The 22,452-nt window shown below is 41.7% G+C and overlaps 1 protein-coding gene across 2 annotated transcripts in view; it reads left to right on the plus strand.

Annotated features, from left to right (window-relative positions):
- The window catches only part of RPS6KL1 (ribosomal protein S6 kinase like 1), a 491,164-nt gene that overhangs the window by 70,141 nt on the left and 398,571 nt on the right, over positions 1 to 22,452 (plus strand). For both annotated transcript variants that reach the window (XM_044064031.1, XM_044064032.1), the window contains exon 3: positions 7,109 to 7,475. In XM_044064031.1, the coding sequence (XP_043919966.1) occupies positions 7,193 to 7,475 (283 nt within the window). In that variant the 5' untranslated portion in view covers positions 7,109 to 7,192. The remainder of the gene's footprint in view (positions 1 to 7,108; positions 7,476 to 22,452) is intronic.

Below are 22,452 nucleotides of genomic sequence, written 5' to 3' on the forward strand. Positions count from 1 at the left end.
AACACACACACTATAACCTGTCTGTGTACTAGTAGTAAGCATGTCACAGCAGGGTGTCTGTAGTATAGGACAAACCCAGATAACAGGCATGCCTGCAACAAACAGTACCAACCCTGCTAGAGCCCCTGAGTGCAGTTGTAGGTGTGAACATGCTAACCTGGTAAAGCATGACACACTAACCCAGTAGCAGGGGATATAGTAGCTGTAACCCATCCCCGACTCCACAGTAAGACATGCAGCTTCTGCTGAACACGTCACGTTGTCCCTGTTACAGGAGTATAGACAAGTACCCAGCCCCATGTAGGAAGACAAGGGTGCAAGACAGAGGTACCTCCCTAAGTAACATCTGCCACTCAAGCAGACACCAAGCCCTAAACCGTGATTGGCTGGCAGCAACAACAGGGAGTTAAAGGGGCTGGCACAGTACACACAGAACCTGTGCTCAATCAGGCATCGTGGACTCTAAACAGAGTACAAGCATACGGCAACCCCAGGGATGTGTTAACTGCAGACATTGCAACCATAGGGGAGAGACAGTCTGAGACGGTTGGAGTGCACGAAGCTGTACAGGGCCATTGAGACAGACAGAGTTACTACACACGGTATAAGACAAGGAGGTGTGAACCGAGTGGCCTACTGTCTGGAAGGGACTGTGTCCAGGTTCAGTAGTATATCCCATACCAAGCTCCACCGGCTGTGATGGATTCTGAGAGACCATCTACAAGTGCTGCAACCATGCTGGAATGTATGTATCTGTATAGCCCTGGTCTGATTGGCAACAGATACAGCACAGTGCCCAGCCAACGTGGCAAACCCATGCTGGTGTTGGAGGGGTACCTCTACCATTTGGAACGTGAGACACCACCAAAACGGTACTGGGCATGTAGTGAGCGGAGAACGAAGGCATGCAGAGGACGTGCCATCACTGTTCGGCAGGAAGAGGGTGAGGAATTGCTGAAATCACTGCCACACCAGCACGCCCAGATGCAACAATGGCACAAGTGGCTACATTGCGAGCAGAACTGCGGCAGAGGGCAGTAACTGGTAATGAATTGCCAAGCTTGGTAATGCAGAGTGTGCTAGGCACAGCAGATGACAATGTACTGCAGGAGATGCCTTGTCGTGCGACCCTTCGTAGAAGCATCACCAGGGTACGGCAGCAGGCACGGGCATCCATGGCTACACCTCCAGCAACCCTTGCAGATATTGATGCCAGCCAGTATCCACTCCGTAGTGGCAGCTTCATACCGTGAGAAGGTCGGATATGGATGGTACCGCTTCCTTGGTAGTACTTACTACAACACAGAACCTGACTGACCTGTGCAGGTCCGACTTTGTTCTTGGTGATGGCACCTTTCCCACACGGGCGATATCTGTCGCCAGCTATATACATTACATGGCTGTATTGGCACCACCACCTCAATGAGGGTCGTACCCTGGTGTACTGTCTCATGACACGGAAGTCGGAGTCTGCATACACCACTTTGTGGGAGGTGCTGAGGGTATGGCATCTGACCAGGGATGCACTTTGTCACCGCAGTATATCATGACTGACTTTGAGAAGGCAGCAATTGCGTGCCAGCCGGAAGGCATTCCCTAGGAGTATTCTGAAGGGATGCCTATTCCATTTTGCACAGATCATCTGGCGACAGATCCAACATCACCACCTTGTCGCCTCTATGGCACGGACACTGCTTTCTCCATTGCCATTCGCAAGCTGATAGCGTTGGCATTCCTACCTTTGGATGATGTTGTCCCTGCATTTCTGGACATTGTGTCTTCCTTACCAGAATGTGCCCAGCCGATTGGTGTATTTCTAGACCATCATTATGTCCGAGGCCGACCACGCAAGTATGCATCCCGCTGTTCAGTACAGACACGAATGCCATCGTCATACCCTCTGCGGTTCTGGAATGTGTCCGATGTCTCTGAGATGGACTTCCCACGACTAACAACCAGGTGGAGGCGTGGCATCGTCGGCTTAAGGTATTACTGGGTCGCCCTACTGTACAGCTAGCTGACCTTTTGTGTGTTCTGCAGCAGGAGCAGAACCTGACGGATACCCGACGTGAATCTCTTCTGCGGGGGATGCCTGTAACACCGCGTAAGAAGGCTATTGTAGTAAGGGAGCGTCGCCTAAAGCACATCTTACAACATAAGTGTGACTACACTAATGTGCAGGATTTCCTCCGTGCTGTGGCACATTTCTACAAATTATGATGCTGTCTGGGTTTCGTATGCACCAAGCACAACACACATCACATTGCATATGCAATTAATAAAGGCTTTGCCCATAGCACACGGGTTCCATGGTACCACTTTCATGCCCACGTGGCATGCTATCCCAGCAGGATTTTCCAGTAACACTTTCACATGGTGGCTTCTAAGGGGGTGCACAGTGTATCACTGTGGTGGTTTGTATCTGCCACCTGTGGTTAGGGTGTAGGGGTTCCCTCAATTTTGACAGGGAATTGTCCACAGTCCTTTGTCACTGCAGTTAAAATGTCATCCTGCCATGTGTCCACATCCAGCTGTCTCACAGGTGGGTGTCGCACCGCCTAGGTGCCTGGACCCAGTCATACTCACTATGACTGTCATGCTTAACTGGCAGGATTTCAGCGGTTGATGTTGTAGATGATGGGCTAGTCTGTCTAATCAACTCCCAGTGTACATCCTCAAATCCCAAAGGCATACCCCTCAACCTCTTAGAGCAGGAAATCGGGACAAACCACAAATAATCACATCCTCAAATCCCAAAGGCATACCCCTCAACCTCTTAGAGCAGGAAATCTGGGCAAAGCCACACATAATCACATCCTCAAATCCCAAAGGCATACCCCTCAACCTCTTAGAGCAGGAAATCTGGACAAAGCCACAAATAATCACATCCTCAAATCCCAAAGGCATACCCCTCAACCTCTTAGAGCAGGAAATCGGGACAAACCACAAATAATCACATCCTCAAATCCCAAAGGCATACCCCTCAACCTCTTAGAGCAGGAAATCTGGGCAAAGCCACACATAATCACATCCTCAAATCCCAAAGGCATACCCCTCAACCTCTTAGAGCAGGGAATCTGGACAAAGCCATAAATAATCACATCCTCAAATCCCAAAGACATACCCCTCAACCTCTTAGAGCAGGATATCTGGACAAACCACAAATAATCACATCCTCAAATCCCAAAGGCATACCCCTCAACCTCTTAGAGCAGGATATCTGGACAAACCACAAATAATCACACCCTGAAATCCCAAAGGCATACCCCCTCACCCTCTTAGAGCAGGAAATCTGGACAAACCACAAATAATCACACCCTCAAATCCCAAAGGCATACCCCTCAACCTCTTAGAGCAGGATATCTGGACAAACCACAAATAATCACACCCTCAAATCCCAAAGGCATACCCCTCAACCTCTTAGAGCAGGAAATCTGGGCAAAGCCACACATAATCACATCCTCAAATCCCAAAGGCATACCCCTCAACCTCTTAGAGCAGGAAATCTGGACAAACCACAAATAATCACACCCTCAAATCCCAAAGGCATACCCCTCAACCTCTTAGAGCAGGAAATCTGGACAAAGCCACAAATAATGGGGGGACAAAGGCCCAAAAATAGGGACACTTTAAATATTGCTCTTACAACCTTGGAAAGTTGATAGAATAACAAGTATTGCATTAGCTTGACTTTCCTGAAGGATATTAAGTCTGAAAATCAAACATCTGCAATTATATTCAGTTCTCAGTGGGTTGCTAGTAATTTGTCAGAAAACTGCAATTTTATGAGAAATGGACCAAGTATATATCAAAAATCTGGACATTCTGCAAATATCTGGATAGTTGAGAGCCAATGCATATCCTCAACTATATTCCATCCATGCACAGGTGGGCTATAGGAAATCAAAACATTTGTTCCTGTTATGGCTCTAGTATCTAATAAATCCAAAAGGGCACTGGACATTTTGTTTTTCTATAATAAGCTGAATGGCATGACCTCACCATTTTGCACAGTATATATTCTGTGATTTTGAATTTGCTACTGTAAATTCAATCAAGATGCATTTTCTTAAGGGTCAGGTGAAAGGCAGCAACCTTTAAATTAAGCCAACACTTAAATCAATGATTCAAGTTCTACTACCTTACAGAACAAAATGGGTCACATACCAGACTCACATTTCAAGTGAAACAGCTGCTAGTACTGGCCCATGTGCCACCTGCCAGCATCACTGGTGCTGCTGTATCCATCTTACATGCTGGGTTTCATGAATGCTTTCGGCCTGCACTGACCTTTATCGTGGAGAAATTATTAGGTAAACCATGATATTTTGGGGCATGGATGAATGTACATCCTCTTAGATGTGAGCCTTCATTTTAGAATACTTACGAGTTGGTCATGCTGCCACTACTAATGATCTAGAATGTAGCAGAGTTATGAGATGGTCATGCTGCCACTACTAATGATTTAGAATGGAGCAGAGTTAAGAGATGGTCATTCTGCCACTACTAATGATCTAGAATGTAGCAGAGTTATGAGATAGTCATGCTGCCCCTACTAATGATCTAGAATGTAGCAGAGTTATGAGTTGGTCATGCTGCCACTACTAATGATCTAGAATGGAGCAGAGTTAAGAGATGGTCATTCTGCCACTACTAATGATCTAGAATGTAGCAGAGTTATGAGATAGTCATGCTGCCCCTACTAATGATCTAGAATGTAGCAGAGTTATGAGTTGGTCATGCTGCCACTACTAATGATCTAGAATGGAGCAGAGTTATGAGATGGTCATGCTGCCACTACTAATGATCTAGAATGTAGCAGAGTTATGAGATGGGCATGCTGTCACTACTGATGATCTAGAATGTAGCAGAGTTATGAGGTGGTCATGCTGCCCCTACTAATGATCTAGAATGTAGCAGAGTTATGTGTTGGTCATGCTGCCACTACTAATGATCTAGAATGTAGCAGAGTTATGAGATGTTCATGCTGCCACTACTAATGATCTAGAATGTAGCAGAGTTGTGAGGTGGTCATGCTGCCCTTACTAATGATCTAGAATGTAGCAGAGTTATGAGTTGGTCAGGCTGCCACTACAAATGATCTAGAACATAGCAGAATTATGAGGTGGTCATGCTGCCCCTACTAATGATCTAGAATGTAGCAGTTATGAGTTGGTCATGCTGCCACTACTAATGATCTGGAACATAGCAGAATTATGAGGTGGCCATGCTGCCCCTACTAATGATCTATAATGTAGCAGAGTTATGAGTTGGTCATGCTACCACTACTAATGATCTAGAACATAGCAGAATTATGAGATGGTCATGCTGCCACTACTAATGATCTAGAATGGAGCAGAGTTAAGAGATGGTCATTCTGCCCCTACTAATGATCTAGAATGTAGCAGAGTTATGAGGTGGTCATGCTGCCCCTACTAATGATCTAGAATGTAGCAGTTATGAGTTGGTCATGCTGCCACTACTAATGATCTAGAACATAGCAGAATTGTGAGGTGGTCATGCTGCCCCTACTAATGATCTATAATGTAACAGAGTTATGAGTTGGTCATGCTGCCACTACTAATGATCTAGAACATAGCAGAATTATGAGATGGTCATGCTGCCACTACTAATGATCTAGAATGTAACATAATTATGAGATGATCATGCTGCCACTACTAATGATCTAGAATGTAGCAGAATTATGAGATGGTCATGCTGACACTACTAATGATCTAGAATGTAGCAGAATTATGAGGTGGTCATGCTGCCCCTACTAAAGATCTAGAATGTAGCAGAGATATGAAGTGGTCATGCTGCCACTACTAATGATCTAGAATGTAGCAGAGTTATGATGTGGTCATGCTGCCCCTACTAATGATCTAGAATGTAGCAGAGTTATGAGGTGGTTATGCTACCACTACTAATGATCTAGAATGTAGCAGAGTTATGAGATGGTCATGCTGCTGCTACTAATGATCTAGAATATAGCAGAGTTGCAGCACCATTGGCTATATATTCTGCTTCCAAAAGAAGGCTGTCACTGTTATGGATCAATTACATCTACTCTAAAGAAAACAAGACCACGTGAGCGAGTACCATTAGTGGGCTGTCTGCAGTGGTTCACCCTTACCCAGGAGGGAGAAAAAAGTGCAGAAAGCTTTTGGGGTCCTTTCTGTAATCAAACGCCCAGACACAGATGCCCTGCCACAGTTCCTCTGTGCATTGGCACATAGTTTGTACATCTAGGTTATTCCTAGGTGTGATTTACATTTGTACATAAACATGCTCGCTACATGTAGTGTTGTTCTGCCATTTGAAAAGAAAAAAATGCACCTCTGCACCCTTATCTCTCCAACATCCTGCATTACATACACAGTTCGTACAGCTGTCTGTGACTCCAGAATCCTGTGGATGTTCACCTTCTTTGGATCGTTACTGTGATTTTACTGAAACACATGTTTGCTTTCATTAGAACTGAAGTAAGAATTATCAGTTTTACATTAGCCTCACTTGTGCATTTTTCCCTTCCCTGCGCCCCAGATAGAGCCAGATGGAATCTTGAAATACTATGATGACGAATTTTAAAACAATAATAGTCATTTTCAGTCTGGTATACTTAGTGAAGTATGTCAGTGCTGTGTGGTCTTATAAATCCTTTAAATATGTATTTATTTTGATGTAAGTGTGATTTAACGAACTCATCACCATGTTATTTTAAAGTCTAGATTTCTGGTGACGCTCCTTTTTTTTTTTTTGGTACTGCTACACATGGAAGTACAGATGGTTAAAAGAATTCCTAGACTCCTCTTTAGGAAGCATAACAGAAAATAGTAACCACATACTATCGTACTGTTATGCTGTGCTCACATGTAAGTAGTCTTTCACAAAATACACTTTACTTTATCTCCGCATTGCATTGCACTTCACCTTTATTTTATAAAATAATTTAATCTTTAAACTTCTTCAAACTATGGAAATGCTAGTATGTTTATTTTCATTTATGCAGGCCCAAGCAGTTCAGTTGAATTTAAAATAATATATTTAGGTTGCTGTTTGCTTTTTTTGGATTTCAGGTTATTTTAATGTCACACTTTCCATTTCCCAGGCTCTCACCTGCCCTGACTAACCTGCTGGTGCACTGAAGGAAAACAATGAAAAGGCAGATACTGCTCTAGCCGGCCAGTCAGCCATGCACCAAGTGCCCTGGGAGAGGCCACAAGGACAGGATTTGGAGCCTTCTTCCAGAGCACCATCACAGGCTCGCATTTACCTGGAACAGATCCAAAAACGTGTAACTCTGATTGGACAAGACAGGGTCAGCTCAGGGAAAATACAAACTGGAAAACGGGATTACCTGGTGGATGCAGCCAAACAAATCCGCCAAGCTCTGGACAAAGAGGTGAACGAGGATTATGAAGCAGCCTTCAACTTTTATAAGAATGGAGTCGATCTGCTGCTGAAAGGAATACAAGGTAAACATGGCCCATCTCATCCTATTACTGCCAAATTCAGTGTTGCATTGCAGCTTGCAAAATTCTGTGCTGTTGACTTGTGATTTCACTAATGATAGACTGATGATAGTTTTTTTATTTGTTTGTCTGTTTTTTATAATAACCTTGCAAATTATATATATATATATATATATATATATATATATATATATATATATATGTATCTATATACACACAGACACACAAAAACACACACACACACACACACACATATATATATATATATATATATATATATATATACATATCTGGGTCTACGTTGTTTGATCGAAATTTCAAAACCCACATGACCAAGACCATATGATCGAAGTTTTGAAATTCTGAAAATACAACAAAAGCAGATCACTTAAACAAAAAAAAATCACCTCTAATTGTTTGCAGGGAGCAACCCCCCCTGCACCCCCCACACCCCCTGTTAATTAAATATATAAACTCCGACATTGCACTACAGCAAGGAAAATGGTAAATCTCCCATTCCGTGCTGTACGTCGATTTCAGTTCAAAATGTTTGAAGTTTCAAAACTTCGATGGTCTCAGCCATATGGGTTTCGAAGCTTTGAAACTTTGATCAGACAAGGCAGACCCATATATATATATATATATATATATATATATATATATATATATATATATGTATATATGTATATATATATATATATATATATATATATATATATATATATATATATATATATATATATATATATATATATATATATGTATATATATATATATATATATATATATATATGTATGTATATATATATATATATATATATATATATATATATATGTATATATATATATATATATATATATATATAGATATACACACACTCACACACACATATATATATACATACATATATTTATAAACAGACACACACACACACATACATATTTATATACTTACACACACACACACACACACACACACACACACATATATATATATATATATATATATATATATATATATATATATATATATACATACATACACATAAAGGACCACAGGGGTCTGTCTTTGGTCCAGTTCTCTTTAGTAAGTTGCTTCATACATATCTGAAGGAGCAAAGTGCAGGATCCACCTTTTCATGATCTATAGGCAGTGATCACATCTGAACTGAACCAGGATAAGCCGAACAACTGGGCAGTGGTAGCAGCAAGCAGAACACTGGGATGTATCCTGATGGTGATGCACTCCATAATCAAGGAGGTCTGCTTCCATTCATAAGGGTTCTGCTCATGCTACAACATGGATGCTGTGTGCAGTGATTGTTCCACTAGTGGTCAAGTACAACATGGGTGTTGTGTGCACTGATCATTCCACTAGTGGTCAAGTACAACGTGGGTGTTGTGCGCAGTGATCATTCCACTAGTGGTTAAGTACAATGTGGGTACTGTGTGCAGTTTATTGCTCTACTAGTGCTCAAGTTGGAAATGGGACAGTTCGGCTTGTTGATCACAAATAAAAGATGTAACTCATTGACTGGTGTTTCTTGTAAAAAAATCCCTGAAACAGTACCAGCAGTGTTTCAGTTTTGGCTTGGTTTTTTTTACCCATCTGCTAAACAAAAATAAACACATTTGTGTCTTTCATCTGGATAAAGCTGTAAGTGTTTCTGTTTGTCCATTTGTAGCACTGCAGCTTCATCTGGATATAATTTACAAATCATAATGGAAATGTGTGAAGTTCTGGAAGCCATGTAAGGAAAAGGCTTAACATTAATGGAAAGAGTCCAGAAGAAAGCTGCCAGAAGGGTGTACTGGGTGAAGGGAAAGGATACATTTAGAGACTACAGGTGCTGAAGCTCCTGTCACTTGTGACTTGGTGAGGCACGAAGGAATGATGTAAGAGCAAACAGTCATATCGGGAAGGTGTGAAGGGGCCATACTGACAGAGGAGGAGGTCAGGGCACTGTGGCCTTAGATTGTAAGGACTAACTACTCCATAGATCTCTAAATGTAGTTTTTCACAGACATGGTTGTGGGCCCATGGAATTGGCTACCAGACTGGATGGTGGCGAGGGAATCCATAGAAACCTCTGAGAGAGAATAGCATAACAGGAGGAAATAAGTGAGTGGAGGGTAAGCAGACCGTTAAATTCACTCAAAACACAGACTAGGTCATTAAAAAAGAAAAGAAAAAAAACACAGACTAGATCATTAAAAAAAGAAAAGAAAAAAAAACACAGACTAGATAGGATTATTCTCTCTTCACCATCAAACAATTGTAATTTAAGACATCCTCAAACGCATGCTTCTCCATATAAGCTGCAGGCACAAAGTGTAATATCTGCAGCTTATTTTTGTTGTAAACTTTAGGCTTATGAAGGATAAAACCCATATTCCTACTTGCAACTTTATTTAAAAACACACACACACACACATCTATATATATATATATATATATATATATATATATATATATATATATATATAGATATATATATATATATATATATATATATATATAAATTGATATATATTTATGTATTTATTTTTTTTCATTTATACTATGTATTGAAAGTTGTTTAATTAATTAATTTGATTTGAATTTTGGGTCATGTGATTCAGTGACATAATTGTACTTAAGTGATTGTAGTGAGTGAGGTATTTTTTCTGAAGAAGCTCAGTTTGAATAAAGTGAGTGAAAGCGCTAAAACCATCCTGTGATTAGATTTCATCATTTCCTTTTTTGGTGGTTTACTTTGTATGTTAGGCAGAGATCGCCTCTGAGTAGGTGATATGCGATGGAGTAAAGCTGGAGTTTTTTTAGACAGTCTGCGTAGGGCATCTTTTTGAGGCTGGTAATCCTCTTTGTGAGGTATTTCTGTGGCCTTTCCAGTTGTTGCACATGTCTTGTGAGGTACATACCACAAGGAGCTTTGTACTCTATAATGGGTCTAATGAGTGATGAGTAGAGGGGAACAATGACCTCTTTTTCCTGGATGAGAAGCCTTTTGTGATGAGATGTGCCATATAGAAGGATTTCCTGACTACTGTGGCAATGTGATTATCAAAGGAGAGGCTACTGTCCACCTGTGTCCCAAGGTCTCTTATCACACTTTCGGTGTTAAGTAGACTACTACCAATGGTAGTTCATGGGTACAGAGTTTTTCCCAAAGGGGATGACAATGCACTTTTTGGCATTGAGCTTGAGGTCATGGCTTTGACACCAGGCATCTGTCTCAGTGAGGCCCTTTTGTAGGATGTCCATATTGTCAGGAGTTTCAATTATGGCTTTGCAGTCATCTGCGAACTTCATTAGCCAAAGACCTTCTGTGTTAGCCTGTACTTCCAAAAAGTAGATAGCAAACAGGAGAGGACCCAGGACTGAACCCTGTGGTACTCCACTTGTCACTGGTCTGAAGTCGGATTTGGAGTCTGCTACTTTCACAGTGTGGGTTCTGTCAGTGAGCCAGTTGGCAACCCATCTTGTGACATAGGGATTTATATCTAGTTTAGTGAATTTATCTATAATTCCAGAGTGGGGGATGGTGTCAAAAGCCTTGGCGAGATCTAGATAGGCTGTGTGAACCACCTTACCCTCGTTTACGGCTTTGGTGACTGCTTCAAAGAAGTCTGTCAGGTTTAGGAGACATGATCTGCCTTTTACAAACCCGAACTGGGTGGGATCCAGAGTTTGGAGATAACCAATGTCTTTGTTTATAAGTTCCATGATGATACTTCCATGGCTTTGCAGACCAGGTTTGTTAGGCTAATGGGGCAGTAGTTCCGGGGGTCCGTGGTCGCTTCCTCTTTGTGGAGTGGGATAACCCGTCGCTGTGTGCCTTTCATTGGGCACAAAGCCTGAGGTGAGTTTATGATTGAACATGGTGCTTAGGTGGGGTGCCAGTTCATTCTGTAGTTTATGTAGAATGCAGCCTGGGATGTTGTAAGGTGGGATGCCAGTTCATTCTGTAGTTCATGTAGAACACAGCCTGGGATGTTGTCAGGTCTCATGAATGCTGTGTTCTTGGCTTTGGATAGTGTGGTTTTTACCTGTGCAGCCATGATTACAGGAACATTGCATTCTTCCCGTACAGAGATGGGAGTGAGAGGGGGGTAAAGTTAGCACTGAACCTATCTGCCAGGATGTTGGCAATATCAGTTGGTTCTGTATATTTAGTGCCATTGTGCTGTAACTCAGAGCAGATCTGTGTGTTGTCATTGAGATTCTTGACATAGCTATAGAATGCTTTGTGGTTGTCTTTAGAATCAGTGGCGATTTTGTTTTTGTAACTAGCTTCGGAGGATTTTATGAGGGATCTCAGCTTCTTACTGAGGCTGACCAGGGAGTTCCTCCAATCATGGGATTTTACTCTTTTTTGCAACAGTTTCTTTCTTCATTTGTAGAGTTTGTTTATGGCAGGGGACCACCAGACTGGCTTCCTTTTTTTGGAGGATAGCATCTTGGTTCTGTTAAGGATAAAATGATCCATGCACTCGTGTAAGTGCTTATAAAGTGCATTTGTGTAGGATTCAGCAGTCGTACCGCTATTGTCCATCTGCATGGATGTCGTGAAGTTTGCCACTTCTGTCTTAAGAAGCGTGAAGTTGGCTTTGGAGAAATTTTTTACCGTGGTTTCCCTAATGGGGAGTGCGGGTGGGATGTGGATCTCTAGGGTGATTAGCTTGTGGTCAGATCTGACCAATGAGGAATTGACCTCTGGTGTGGAACACCTGTTGCCTATGTTAGTAATGACCAGGTCTAGGATATTGCTGCCCCTGGTGTGGGTGTGGATAAGTTGATCCAAGGCATTGGAATTTATGAACTCCAGAAAACATTGAGCAAAAGAGTTAGTACATGAGTAGTTTTCCAAGTTAATGGTGGGGTAGTTGAAATCGCCCATTATTAGGGTGTTGGGTCATACCCTAATATTTTCCAGTGTATTAAGAAATGAGGAGTGGGAATCCTGGGGTATGGTGGGGGATCTGTAGCAAGTTACAGTTTGGATTGCGGTCTTGCCCAGAGTTAGTTGCACTTGGATAACCTCGGATGCATTATGCTGAGCAACTAGCCTGGAGGTGTGGATATCCTTAATGAATATGGACACGCCTCTGCCTTTAGTGTTTCGGTCCAGGTTAGTTGGCTAGTGTGGTATGAATTGTAACCTGGTAATGCAGGGGTGCTCTCTGGAGCCTTGAACTAGGTCTCTGTCACTGCACAGATGTCGATGTTCTCCATTTTAAGGAGTGCCTCGAGTGAATGCATTTTGAGGTTCAGACTTCTAGCATTGAGTAGCATTACCCTCAGATTTTGATTGCTTGAACCTGTTATGGTGGTGAATTTGTCATTTGAACCTTGCCTAAAATAGGCACTATAGGGGTGGCAAGAGCCTTAGCCAGTATCTGAAATCCCAAGGGCGACAGGTGCAGGCCATCTCTGGCAAAGCATCATGTTCTGTCGATCATGTCATCCCAAGCAGACAGATACTGGATCCCCTTAGAATGACACCAGAAGCTTAGCCAATTGTTGAAGTCAATCATTTTGTCCTTGTACTGTGGTATCATTCTGGGTGAAGGCAGGATGCTACTCAGGGCTAGGGTCATACCTGCCTGGGCTACATGATCGGAGAGCTCCTCCATGTCTCTTTTCATGTAATCCAGGGAGGTACGTCTCAGGTCATTCACACCAACATGGACAATGACAGAGTCATATTTGTGCTTGTTGTGGAGTGACCTGAGTGCATGTGTTATGTGGCTGATCCTGGCACCTGACAGTAACTTTCTCCTTGTTTAGCCTGGTGAGTGGAACATCAGTGTGCCTGACTGTAGAGTCACCTATGACTAGAGTGTTGGGTACGTTGCCATGCCTTATGGGCTGTGGTTGAGTGGCACACTGAATTTGTAGGCTATGTGTCATTTGGGTTGTGTTGGGGATGGCGGTTGCTTGCATTTCTGCTTTGGAGGTCTCTGTTGCTTGAGCAGATTTTTATTGAGAGCCTCCACAAATGTAGGTGTGTGTTTTGTGTTTCTATGTGTCTGTTTTGGTGGTGTAGGTTTTGAGGGACTATGTGATGAGTGTGGTGTGGTGCAAGTGTTTACCTTCTCCTCGTGACTGTCTAGTCCAGTCTTGGGTGAAAAGAGCTTTGCTTCCAGTTTGGCTATATAAGTGCATCTCTCACAGGTTGTAGTGTTGGGTGGTAGGAGGAGAAGGTTGTCTGTGTACATGAGGCAATTGCTGCATTGCCCCAAGATGCCAGATTCATCAGGTAGACAGGAGAAAACACCGGGAGCTGACCCTTAGACATGCCTGGATAGGTGCTTATTTATTAAGTACTAAAAACTGTTTTCCTCTAGACAAGTGAGGAAAGTTGAGTGCTGTTGTTATTTGTAGCTTATTTAGTGCTTACAATGAGTTCTGAACAAGTGATGAGCTCATAGAAACAGATTTGAGTATTAAAACTAAAAAACTGACTAGTTCTAAGGGAAATTTTGAACAGCAGACTTTATGGCACTGGGAATAGTTCAACTCTAGCTAAGCGGCGATGCATAAAGTGTATTTTTTTAATATAATAGTAGCAAATGAGCAAACTGATTTAAACAAATTAACCAATTAACCAATAAAAAGCTAAAAGCTGAGCCCCATTCCAGCAGCCTTCGATCAGACAAGTTCTAACTGCACACTCCTGCCACTAGGGTGCAGGGGAACCTTCTCCAAAAAAAGATGGTCTGGATTAGTGCGCAAGTTATACAAACAAAGCTAGATTCAGCAGGTCTGAATTTAGTCTATGCTACAGCAAACAAGGTGTACCAATTTCAGAAAGAAACAGTTCAAATAAGCAGGCACAATAAGCCTTTAACCAGAAACTCCCAGCTCAGAAGGGCAGACTCTACCCTCTCCTCCCACAAGAGTGCAGACCACACCTTCTTAATTTAAAATAACTGGCCTGAAGGCCAAGTGCTTAAACCAGAACTGATACACTTTTGGAATAACAGACACTAAGCCTTCAATCAGCAACTCCCAACTTAGAAGGATGTAAGCTAATAGACAATCTAATGCTGTTTACAGACAGCTGAGCAAACAGCTGTTTTGCTTGGAAGAAATAGGCAGTGATTATAGAGAGACAGTCACCCAGGTTGTCACTGTCTGTAGCATTAGACATTTTTGGTAACAAAATGGACAGACAGAGTTGTAGGATCAGATGTAATTTAGTTACAGAGCATTTTCTGTGAATGCTGAAATATGTTTGAAGATCACCATTTGTAGGTTTTGTATTTAAATTCTAAATGCATCACCTATAAAAGTTGCATACTTAAAGCAATATCCAGCTATTATAATCCAAGTTTTTTTTTGTTTGTTTTGTTTTGTTTTTTTTTATGGAAACAAGTGTTGCATTTCCTAATTTGCAATAGCAGATAAATGAGAGAAAGATAACGGTGGAGTTTTGTCTGAAAAGGGCGCACAGTTTCTTCTGCACAAGTAAATTTTATCCTGGTATCTTGGGAAGGAGCAGTGTTTCCTACTAGTGTCCGGTTGGGTTCCTATCGCAAAATCGAATGTTGAGAACGCCGAATACTGGAAGGCCGAACTTGGTAGTTCAAAAGTTGAGAATGTCGAAGCCGCAGAAACGCAAATTCTTTCCCAGGGAAAGAATTCAGTTGGCCGTTTCTGCGGCTTCGGCATTTTCGGACCAGGTCAAGGTATGTGTATGAATGGATAGTGACGGGCTTTAGGGTTAGAGCTCGGGTCAGGTAAGTGTGCGGTAGTGACGGACTTTAGGATTAGGGTGTGGGTCAGGTAAGTGTGCGGTAGTGACGGACTTTAAGGTTAGGGCTGGGTTAAGGATAGTGCATAGATAGTGGTGTATGTTAGGTTTAGTTTAGGTTTTGAAGGTGTTTGGTGTGATTGTGTTATGTGTGTGTTTTTCGGAACAGCAAATTTTTTTACCTGGAAAAAAATTTGCTGTTTTGAAGTGTCGATGTTATCCGAATTCAATCTTCCAAGTTCGACCTTATGGTGTTCGACATCTCCCTGAAATGCTGACTACAAGGAATGTTTGAAACAGCAGATATCTCAATGCTGAATGACTGGGCATATTTTTGAGGCATGTGAAATGGAACAAACTCCCTCTGCTTTTCTGTTGATATCCTGCACAATTTAAATTACTGCAGGTAAATGTGTTTCTTCTAAATGGCTTCTTTGTGGTAACTGAATGAAAACAAAATGCTGATCATGTCCAAACTACCGCAAATCGGTGGCTTTAAATTAACAGGAGGACTGACCACACTTCTTCGTAGTCATTCTTTCTGAGAAACGCCACCTGTTTCCTGCGGTTCTTCACATCTTCATCATCATCAGCCCCTTTTTCCCATTTTTTTCTTATATTTCTTACCACTGTTTGTAGCGAGGAAGGGAGAGCTTGTGCACAAGAGATTTGCTTTCATGTATATTTTGCTGTTTTACCTTTAATTTTCACTGGCTGTTGTTAAAAAGGGATAGGTTTTAGAAAGGCAAACTCTATCCATCCCAAGGGACCTAGTAAGCTTATAATTCACACAGACTGCAGGGAGGACAATCTAGAGTTTATCTAAACAATCCTGTCTTGGTGATTTATTGATCTTTACTGTTAAAAAGCGGTGAGACTATGAGTGATAGCTTGCAGAAGCTACCACACAAGATGTCAAGGAAATCATATATAGTAAGGAGAGTCACATCACCAGGAGTGAAACATTTTTGGGGTTAATACCTACATGAAATGAATGTCCCGTTTTAAAAAAATGGAATGTGTAGAGCATGTTAGCCAAATTTGGGGCACATGTGCTCAGACAGGATGGTTTGCATTTCACAAGATCAAGGAAGAGAATTTTTGAGACAGATATTTTGCAATATTTGACGAACACAAGGCAGGATTTTTGCCAGGTCAAAAATTTAACAGTTCACAGATAGCAACATTTGATGCATTCTGGATGGTTGTTAATTCTAGGAGCATTAGTATTAAAGTTTTTTTTTTTTTAATTGGAAAATTTGCTACATTCCCACAGGATTGATGTTATTGTTTGTGAAACATGGTTAAAGAACAATGACTGGAAACCAGTCCTGCCAGGGTATAAATGGTTTTGCTGTAACAGACATTCTAACAAAAAACAGGTAGAGGTATTATGATAGCAAATTGAAGATAGTTATGAGACCTGTGATTATTACATGTTCAGTGATAACACCAATACCCACGGTGGTGGTGCTGTGGTAGCGTTGGCACCTCACAATAAGATACTGTCCGGTTCGATTCTCAGCTAGAGCGTCTTCTGCATGGAGACATGTGTGAATGGGCATACCTTCGTTGAAGGTTGTGCATCAGGGCTGGTAACTCGGCACATAAAAATCAACTACCAATCATTAGCGGACCGGAGCTCCGCTGTGGTGACCCCTAACCGTGAAAAGCCGAAAGACACAACAAGTGATAACACCAATAATATACACTGCGTAACTGTGACAATAAAGGCAACCCTGGAACATATAACAATTGTTGGAGTGTATAGACCACCAAAGTCAAGTGCAGATGACCTAGAGAAATTCATACATTTCTTGCATGAAACACAGGATGGAAGAATAATTGTGGCTGGGGACTTACATTTACCAGAAACAGACTGGAATAATATCGATTCAATAACATTATTAAGGAAATTATTCACAACATATGTTCAGGAAAAATTGCTTCAGACTGTAAAAAAGAAAAAAACTACTGAAGAATGGAATATACTAGAAATTACTTCATGTCAAGTTTTACCACCATTGATGTGCAGTGATAATGGGGTTATAAAAGTTAATTTGTTCCTAGATAATTCTGCCAAACTGAACTCTAAACAAATATACAATAGAATATAGGGAAGCACAACAGATACATTGTAAAACTAATTGGAGTGATGCTTTCAGTGGAAAAACTGCAGAAAGAATGTGAACAGTTTTAAACAGAAATTGTTTGGATGCAAAAAAATCTAAAGAAAATGTTTACTTCAGGGTATAAGAATACAATGTCAGGAGAATATATTTCTATAAAAGCAACTTACTTGCTTAAGGTGAGAGACAAAAAATATAAGAGATGGAAAACATGTCAAACTACAGTTCTGAAAACTGAAATAAACAGGCTGGACAAAAAATTAAGCAGCATAGTATGAGACAAGATCGAGAAATATTTGAAGAAAATTTATATAAAGATATTGAGCATAACTGGAAACCATTTTATAGATACATAAGATGTGGAAGGAGTAAAGACGTGCAAATTGATTCTAAACTCTGTTCTCAGACACAACAGATGATTGATTTGTTAACAAAATCATATGCAAAACAGATTGGCTCCATGAAAGGGGTGGTAAGTTGTCCTAGTGACATCCAGGTAACTTCAGGTACTAAAATTAAATTAGATTATATTGAAAAAGAACTGTGCAAACTGGATCTCAACAAATCAGAGAGGAGATGGAATTAATAATAATGACCGGAGAACACTTCAACAAGAACTTACGATACCATGATTCACATCAAAGAGTGAAACAGTACTAATTTCATGAACTTTTATTGTACTTGATTAAGAAATGGGGTCCATTCCCATCATGGTATCAGAAACCCAAAAGATATGGAGAAATTAAAAAGTGAAATACCATTATATCTATTATTTACTAGGTCATGTAAATATGTGCCTATTAAACCTACCTTTAAGGGAAAGGGCAGTAGGACAAATACAGAGTCATATACACGCTTAAGTACAGTTTCATGTTGTGGAAAAATAATGGAGAAGGTAATATTGGATAAGTTAATATAAAAATTGGAAAGGATGGGACTTGAAACCATATATCAGCATGCATATGTTGAAAATAGATCTATTACCACCTGTAACATGATGTTCTATAACAATATAATAACAACTATGAATAAAAAAATTGTGCTGTGATGTAATTTACATAGATTTAACTTCAACATTTGACAAGGTCATACACAAAACACTGATTTAAAACAACTAGGTATTGATGTACTCTTCATAAGATGGATAGCTGCATGACTTAGAAATAGGACATAACATGTATCATGCAGCAGTTGAACAGATGAATGTTTTGGTTACAGTCAGGGTGTCCATTAGGGCTTGTCCTAGGCCCATACTTGTTTATATTGTATATTTCAGGTCTATCTTTTCCATCTGAGGTGTTCTACACTCTGTATACAGATGACTTGAAACTGGGTAAACTGATTACATGTGTTACAGATAAGGAATATCTGCAAAATAACTTAGGGAGAATTCAACAAAGCCTACATGGATTAATTTTCCATGTAGGCAGAGTGGCATGGAGCTTACATGGAAATAAGCAGCCGTGTAATCCAGTAAACAGAGCTGAGGGGTGTGCACAGGCATGCCAACACAGAAGCATCCATAGCATGCAAATCACATCATAAGCAGGTCAACTGCATGCAAATAAAGGTGTAGAGTGATCCAGTATGCAGATAGGCAGTCCTGCAGATCCCGTGTTGGTGTCAGAAGTGCATGTGGAAAATTTCTGTGTACATGAAAAAGTGAACAGGGGCTATAAATCTTCTATTAGAAGGTCTGAAATAGCAAAGCAGGTGCAGATATGTGCAAAACTATTCCCTGTGTATCCAAAAAGTAATGAAAGTATATTAAAATATTTTTTAATATCCATATTATGTTTGCTTGGCACGTGTGTGCAAACATGCCGTTACGTATAAAAAAATATTTAAAAGTGTAAAAAGGAAAAAAATAAAATATGTGAGAATAATGCATTCTAGGGCCTTGCATGGAGTATGTCCAATGGTAGATGTCAGTGGTTGCTAAGGAGGCAGCTCCAGGAATAGTGTAGTATCCAGGTTGTGTGCACGGATCTTAGCAAGGAAGGCTATCATAAAAAGAAAAAAAAAAGAAATTGGCTAAGAAAGCCAGTCATATATAAATTACTGTTGAACTGATGACCCATGTTCCACCTAAACTGAGCCATTCTAACCCCTCAGTGATGTACTTGGCAGGTACAATGCATCATAGCACATGCTAATCACACAGGCTGCATCTGCAGCAGAGCACTATAAAGTATGCATACACCCTACAATCTGATTTATCCCCATACTCTGCACAAGTGGAGTACAAACATGGGATTTTTAACCAAAGCAATGCTAAGGGCTGCCGCTGGTTTGCTGCACCTGTATGTGCTATATACTGAGGTCAGTACTGATGCAGCTCTGCTGCACCTGTATGTGCCAGATGCTGAGGTCAGTGCTGACGCTGCTGCAGGTCTGCTACACCTGTATGTGCTAGATACTGAGGTCAGTGCTGATGCAGGTCTGCTACATCTGTATGTGCTAGATGCTGAGGTCAGTGCTGACGCTGCTGAAGGTCTGCTACATCTGTATGTGCTAGATGCTGAGGTCAGTACTGATGCAGCTCTGCTGCACCTGTATGTGCCAGATGCTGAGGTCAGTGCTGACGCTGCTGCAGGTCTGCTACACCTGTATGTGCTAGATACTGAGGTCAGTGCTGATGCAGGTCTGCTACATCTGTATGTGCTAGATGCTGAGGTCAGTGCTGACGCTGCTGAAGGTCTGCTACATCTGTATGTGCTAGATGCTGAGGTCAGTACTAATGCTGCGCTGCTACATCTGTATGTGCTAGATGCTGAGGTCAGTACTGATGCTGCTGCAGCTCTGCTACATCTGTATGTGCTAGATGCTGAGGTCAGTACTGATACTGCTGCAGGTCTGCTGCATCTGTATGTGCTAGATGCCGAGGTCAGTACTGATCCTGCTGCAGCTCTGCTATATCTGTATGTGCTAGATGCTGAGGTCAGTCCTGATGCTGCACTGCTACATCTGTATGTGCTACCTGCTGAGGTCAGTCCTGATGCTGCTCTGCTATATCTGTATGTGCTAGATGCTGAGGTCAGTGCTGATGCAGCTCTGCTACATCTGTATGTGCTAGATAATGAAGTCAGTACTGATGCTGCTGCTTTGCTACACCTGTATGTGCTGAGAGGTCAAACTAGAACATCATAGAGGATTTTTTTGGGCTGCTGAAGTTCCAGTTCCAGTGCCTCGATATAGCTGGTGGAGCACTTCAGTAGTCTTCAGCCACATGTGCACAGATGTTCACAGTATGTGCAATACTGCACAATATGATCCTGCAGAAACAGCTGTGGCAGGATCATCACAGGGAAGGGACACACAGCCCCCCACCAGTGCCTAGGACCCCACAGCTACAGCCACAGCGGGACCAGGAGAAGGAACCCTCTGAGGCTGTCCAGGTAGGCAGATGTAGGCATGCCTAGTATGCCCTGGCCTTGCCCAAGAGGCAACGCATAGCACATTCACTGACAACCTAAGGTCCTAGGGACTGACATCTTACTCCAACTCACATACATAGTAAAAAGGATGCCAGCCACACTACACAACCTGTACCTAACCATGTATTGGCTATGTACTGCATGCATCAGACAGAGTCAACCCTGAAACACAGGTCTCTCAACTGCTGCATTTGCAAGGTAAGTCAGTCTTCTATACAATACATGTACGGGTATTAGACTATGGTACCATGTGCATGCAAGGGAATAGAGTGGGCTGCTGGGCAACATGCAGAGATTTAACAGCCACTTGAAACAACAGGCACTTTGTCCAGTGCTGAGTGCCCCATAATCTACATTAGGCCACATGGCTGGAAATCCCACTGCATTATGCAAGGGGAAATGCCAAACAGTGGGGTCATAGGAAAAATGCATGACTGTCAATGCCAGAGTCCCCTACGCCCAACACATCACTGTTCCCATACAACTGCAGTAACAGTATATTTGCAAGGATATAGCAGCAGACCACACATTTTCAGGGCTCTGACTTTCAACCTGGCCACATATTTTACCTACAAAATGCAGGGGTCAGTGTATGTCTGTATGCCTTGATAGTGTGAAGAATCAAACTGCTCTCTCTGGTGGCTAGTGTGGCTCACTGGGCTAAGGACATTAGCGTGGGTGATGATGTTGACGGTTCGAACCTGGCAGCATCTACAACTTTTGCATGTGAGTTACTAGTATGGTAGGAGTTCCACAGACTGTCATAATGCCGCAATCTGTTACTGCAAGACAGCTGGACAAAGCCAGAAAAAATGGGGGGACAGAAGGCCAAACCTACAGACAGACATTATACATAGTCTGAGTAACCTAGAAGGTGGCTAGCATAACAGCAGGTTGCAACAGGTCAAATTAGCTGCAGGGTGTACAGGCTGTCACTTAAATGTCTCAGTAGTTACCACACTTCAGTGCCTGCATTTTACAGTAAAGTACCAGAAAAACAGAACTGCATGAGGAAATGAGCAGAAATATGGGGTAATAGGCCAGACATTCTGCAAACACATGTACAGGGAGTGGTATGCAATCTGTCCCCCTGTACGTGGTGTTACAGCATGTACCCCAGTCACATCAAACCTCGCAACCTCTTACAGCAACAAATCTGGCCAATGCCATGAATATAAGTGGGACAAAGGTCCAAAAATAGAGGCAAGTGTTAAATATTGCGCTTACAAATGTAAAGAATTGACAGAATAACAGGTCTTGCATTACCTTGACTCTCCTGAAGTGTCTGTAGTGTGAATCTCAAATGTCTATCATTATTTCCTAACATCACTCTTTAATGATTTGCCACTAATGTGCTAGAAAACCACAATGTTATGTAACACGGACCATAGATATGAGGGAAATATCTGGACATTCTGTGCAAATCTGTGCAGTTGATAGGTATGACTCACATATTACATTCAACAAACAGCCGGGAAATGCCTTGAACAAAATATCAGGGAGGTGCTGGACTGTGGGAACAGGTGTAACAGCCAATGGTCTGCAGCACACAAAATCCTGGACTGGAGTACAGGTAGGTCTGGCCTGGAGTCAAGTTGTAAGTACTGACAGTCACACTTCCGCCCAAAGAACAGCTATGTGGAAATATGTATGT

The sequence above is a fragment of the Protopterus annectens genome, chromosome 2.part2, assembly GCF_019279795.1.
Source record: "Protopterus annectens isolate FY-2018-M chromosome 2.part2, PAN1.0, whole genome shotgun sequence".
Taxonomy (NCBI): Eukaryota; Metazoa; Chordata; order Ceratodontiformes; family Protopteridae; genus Protopterus; species Protopterus annectens.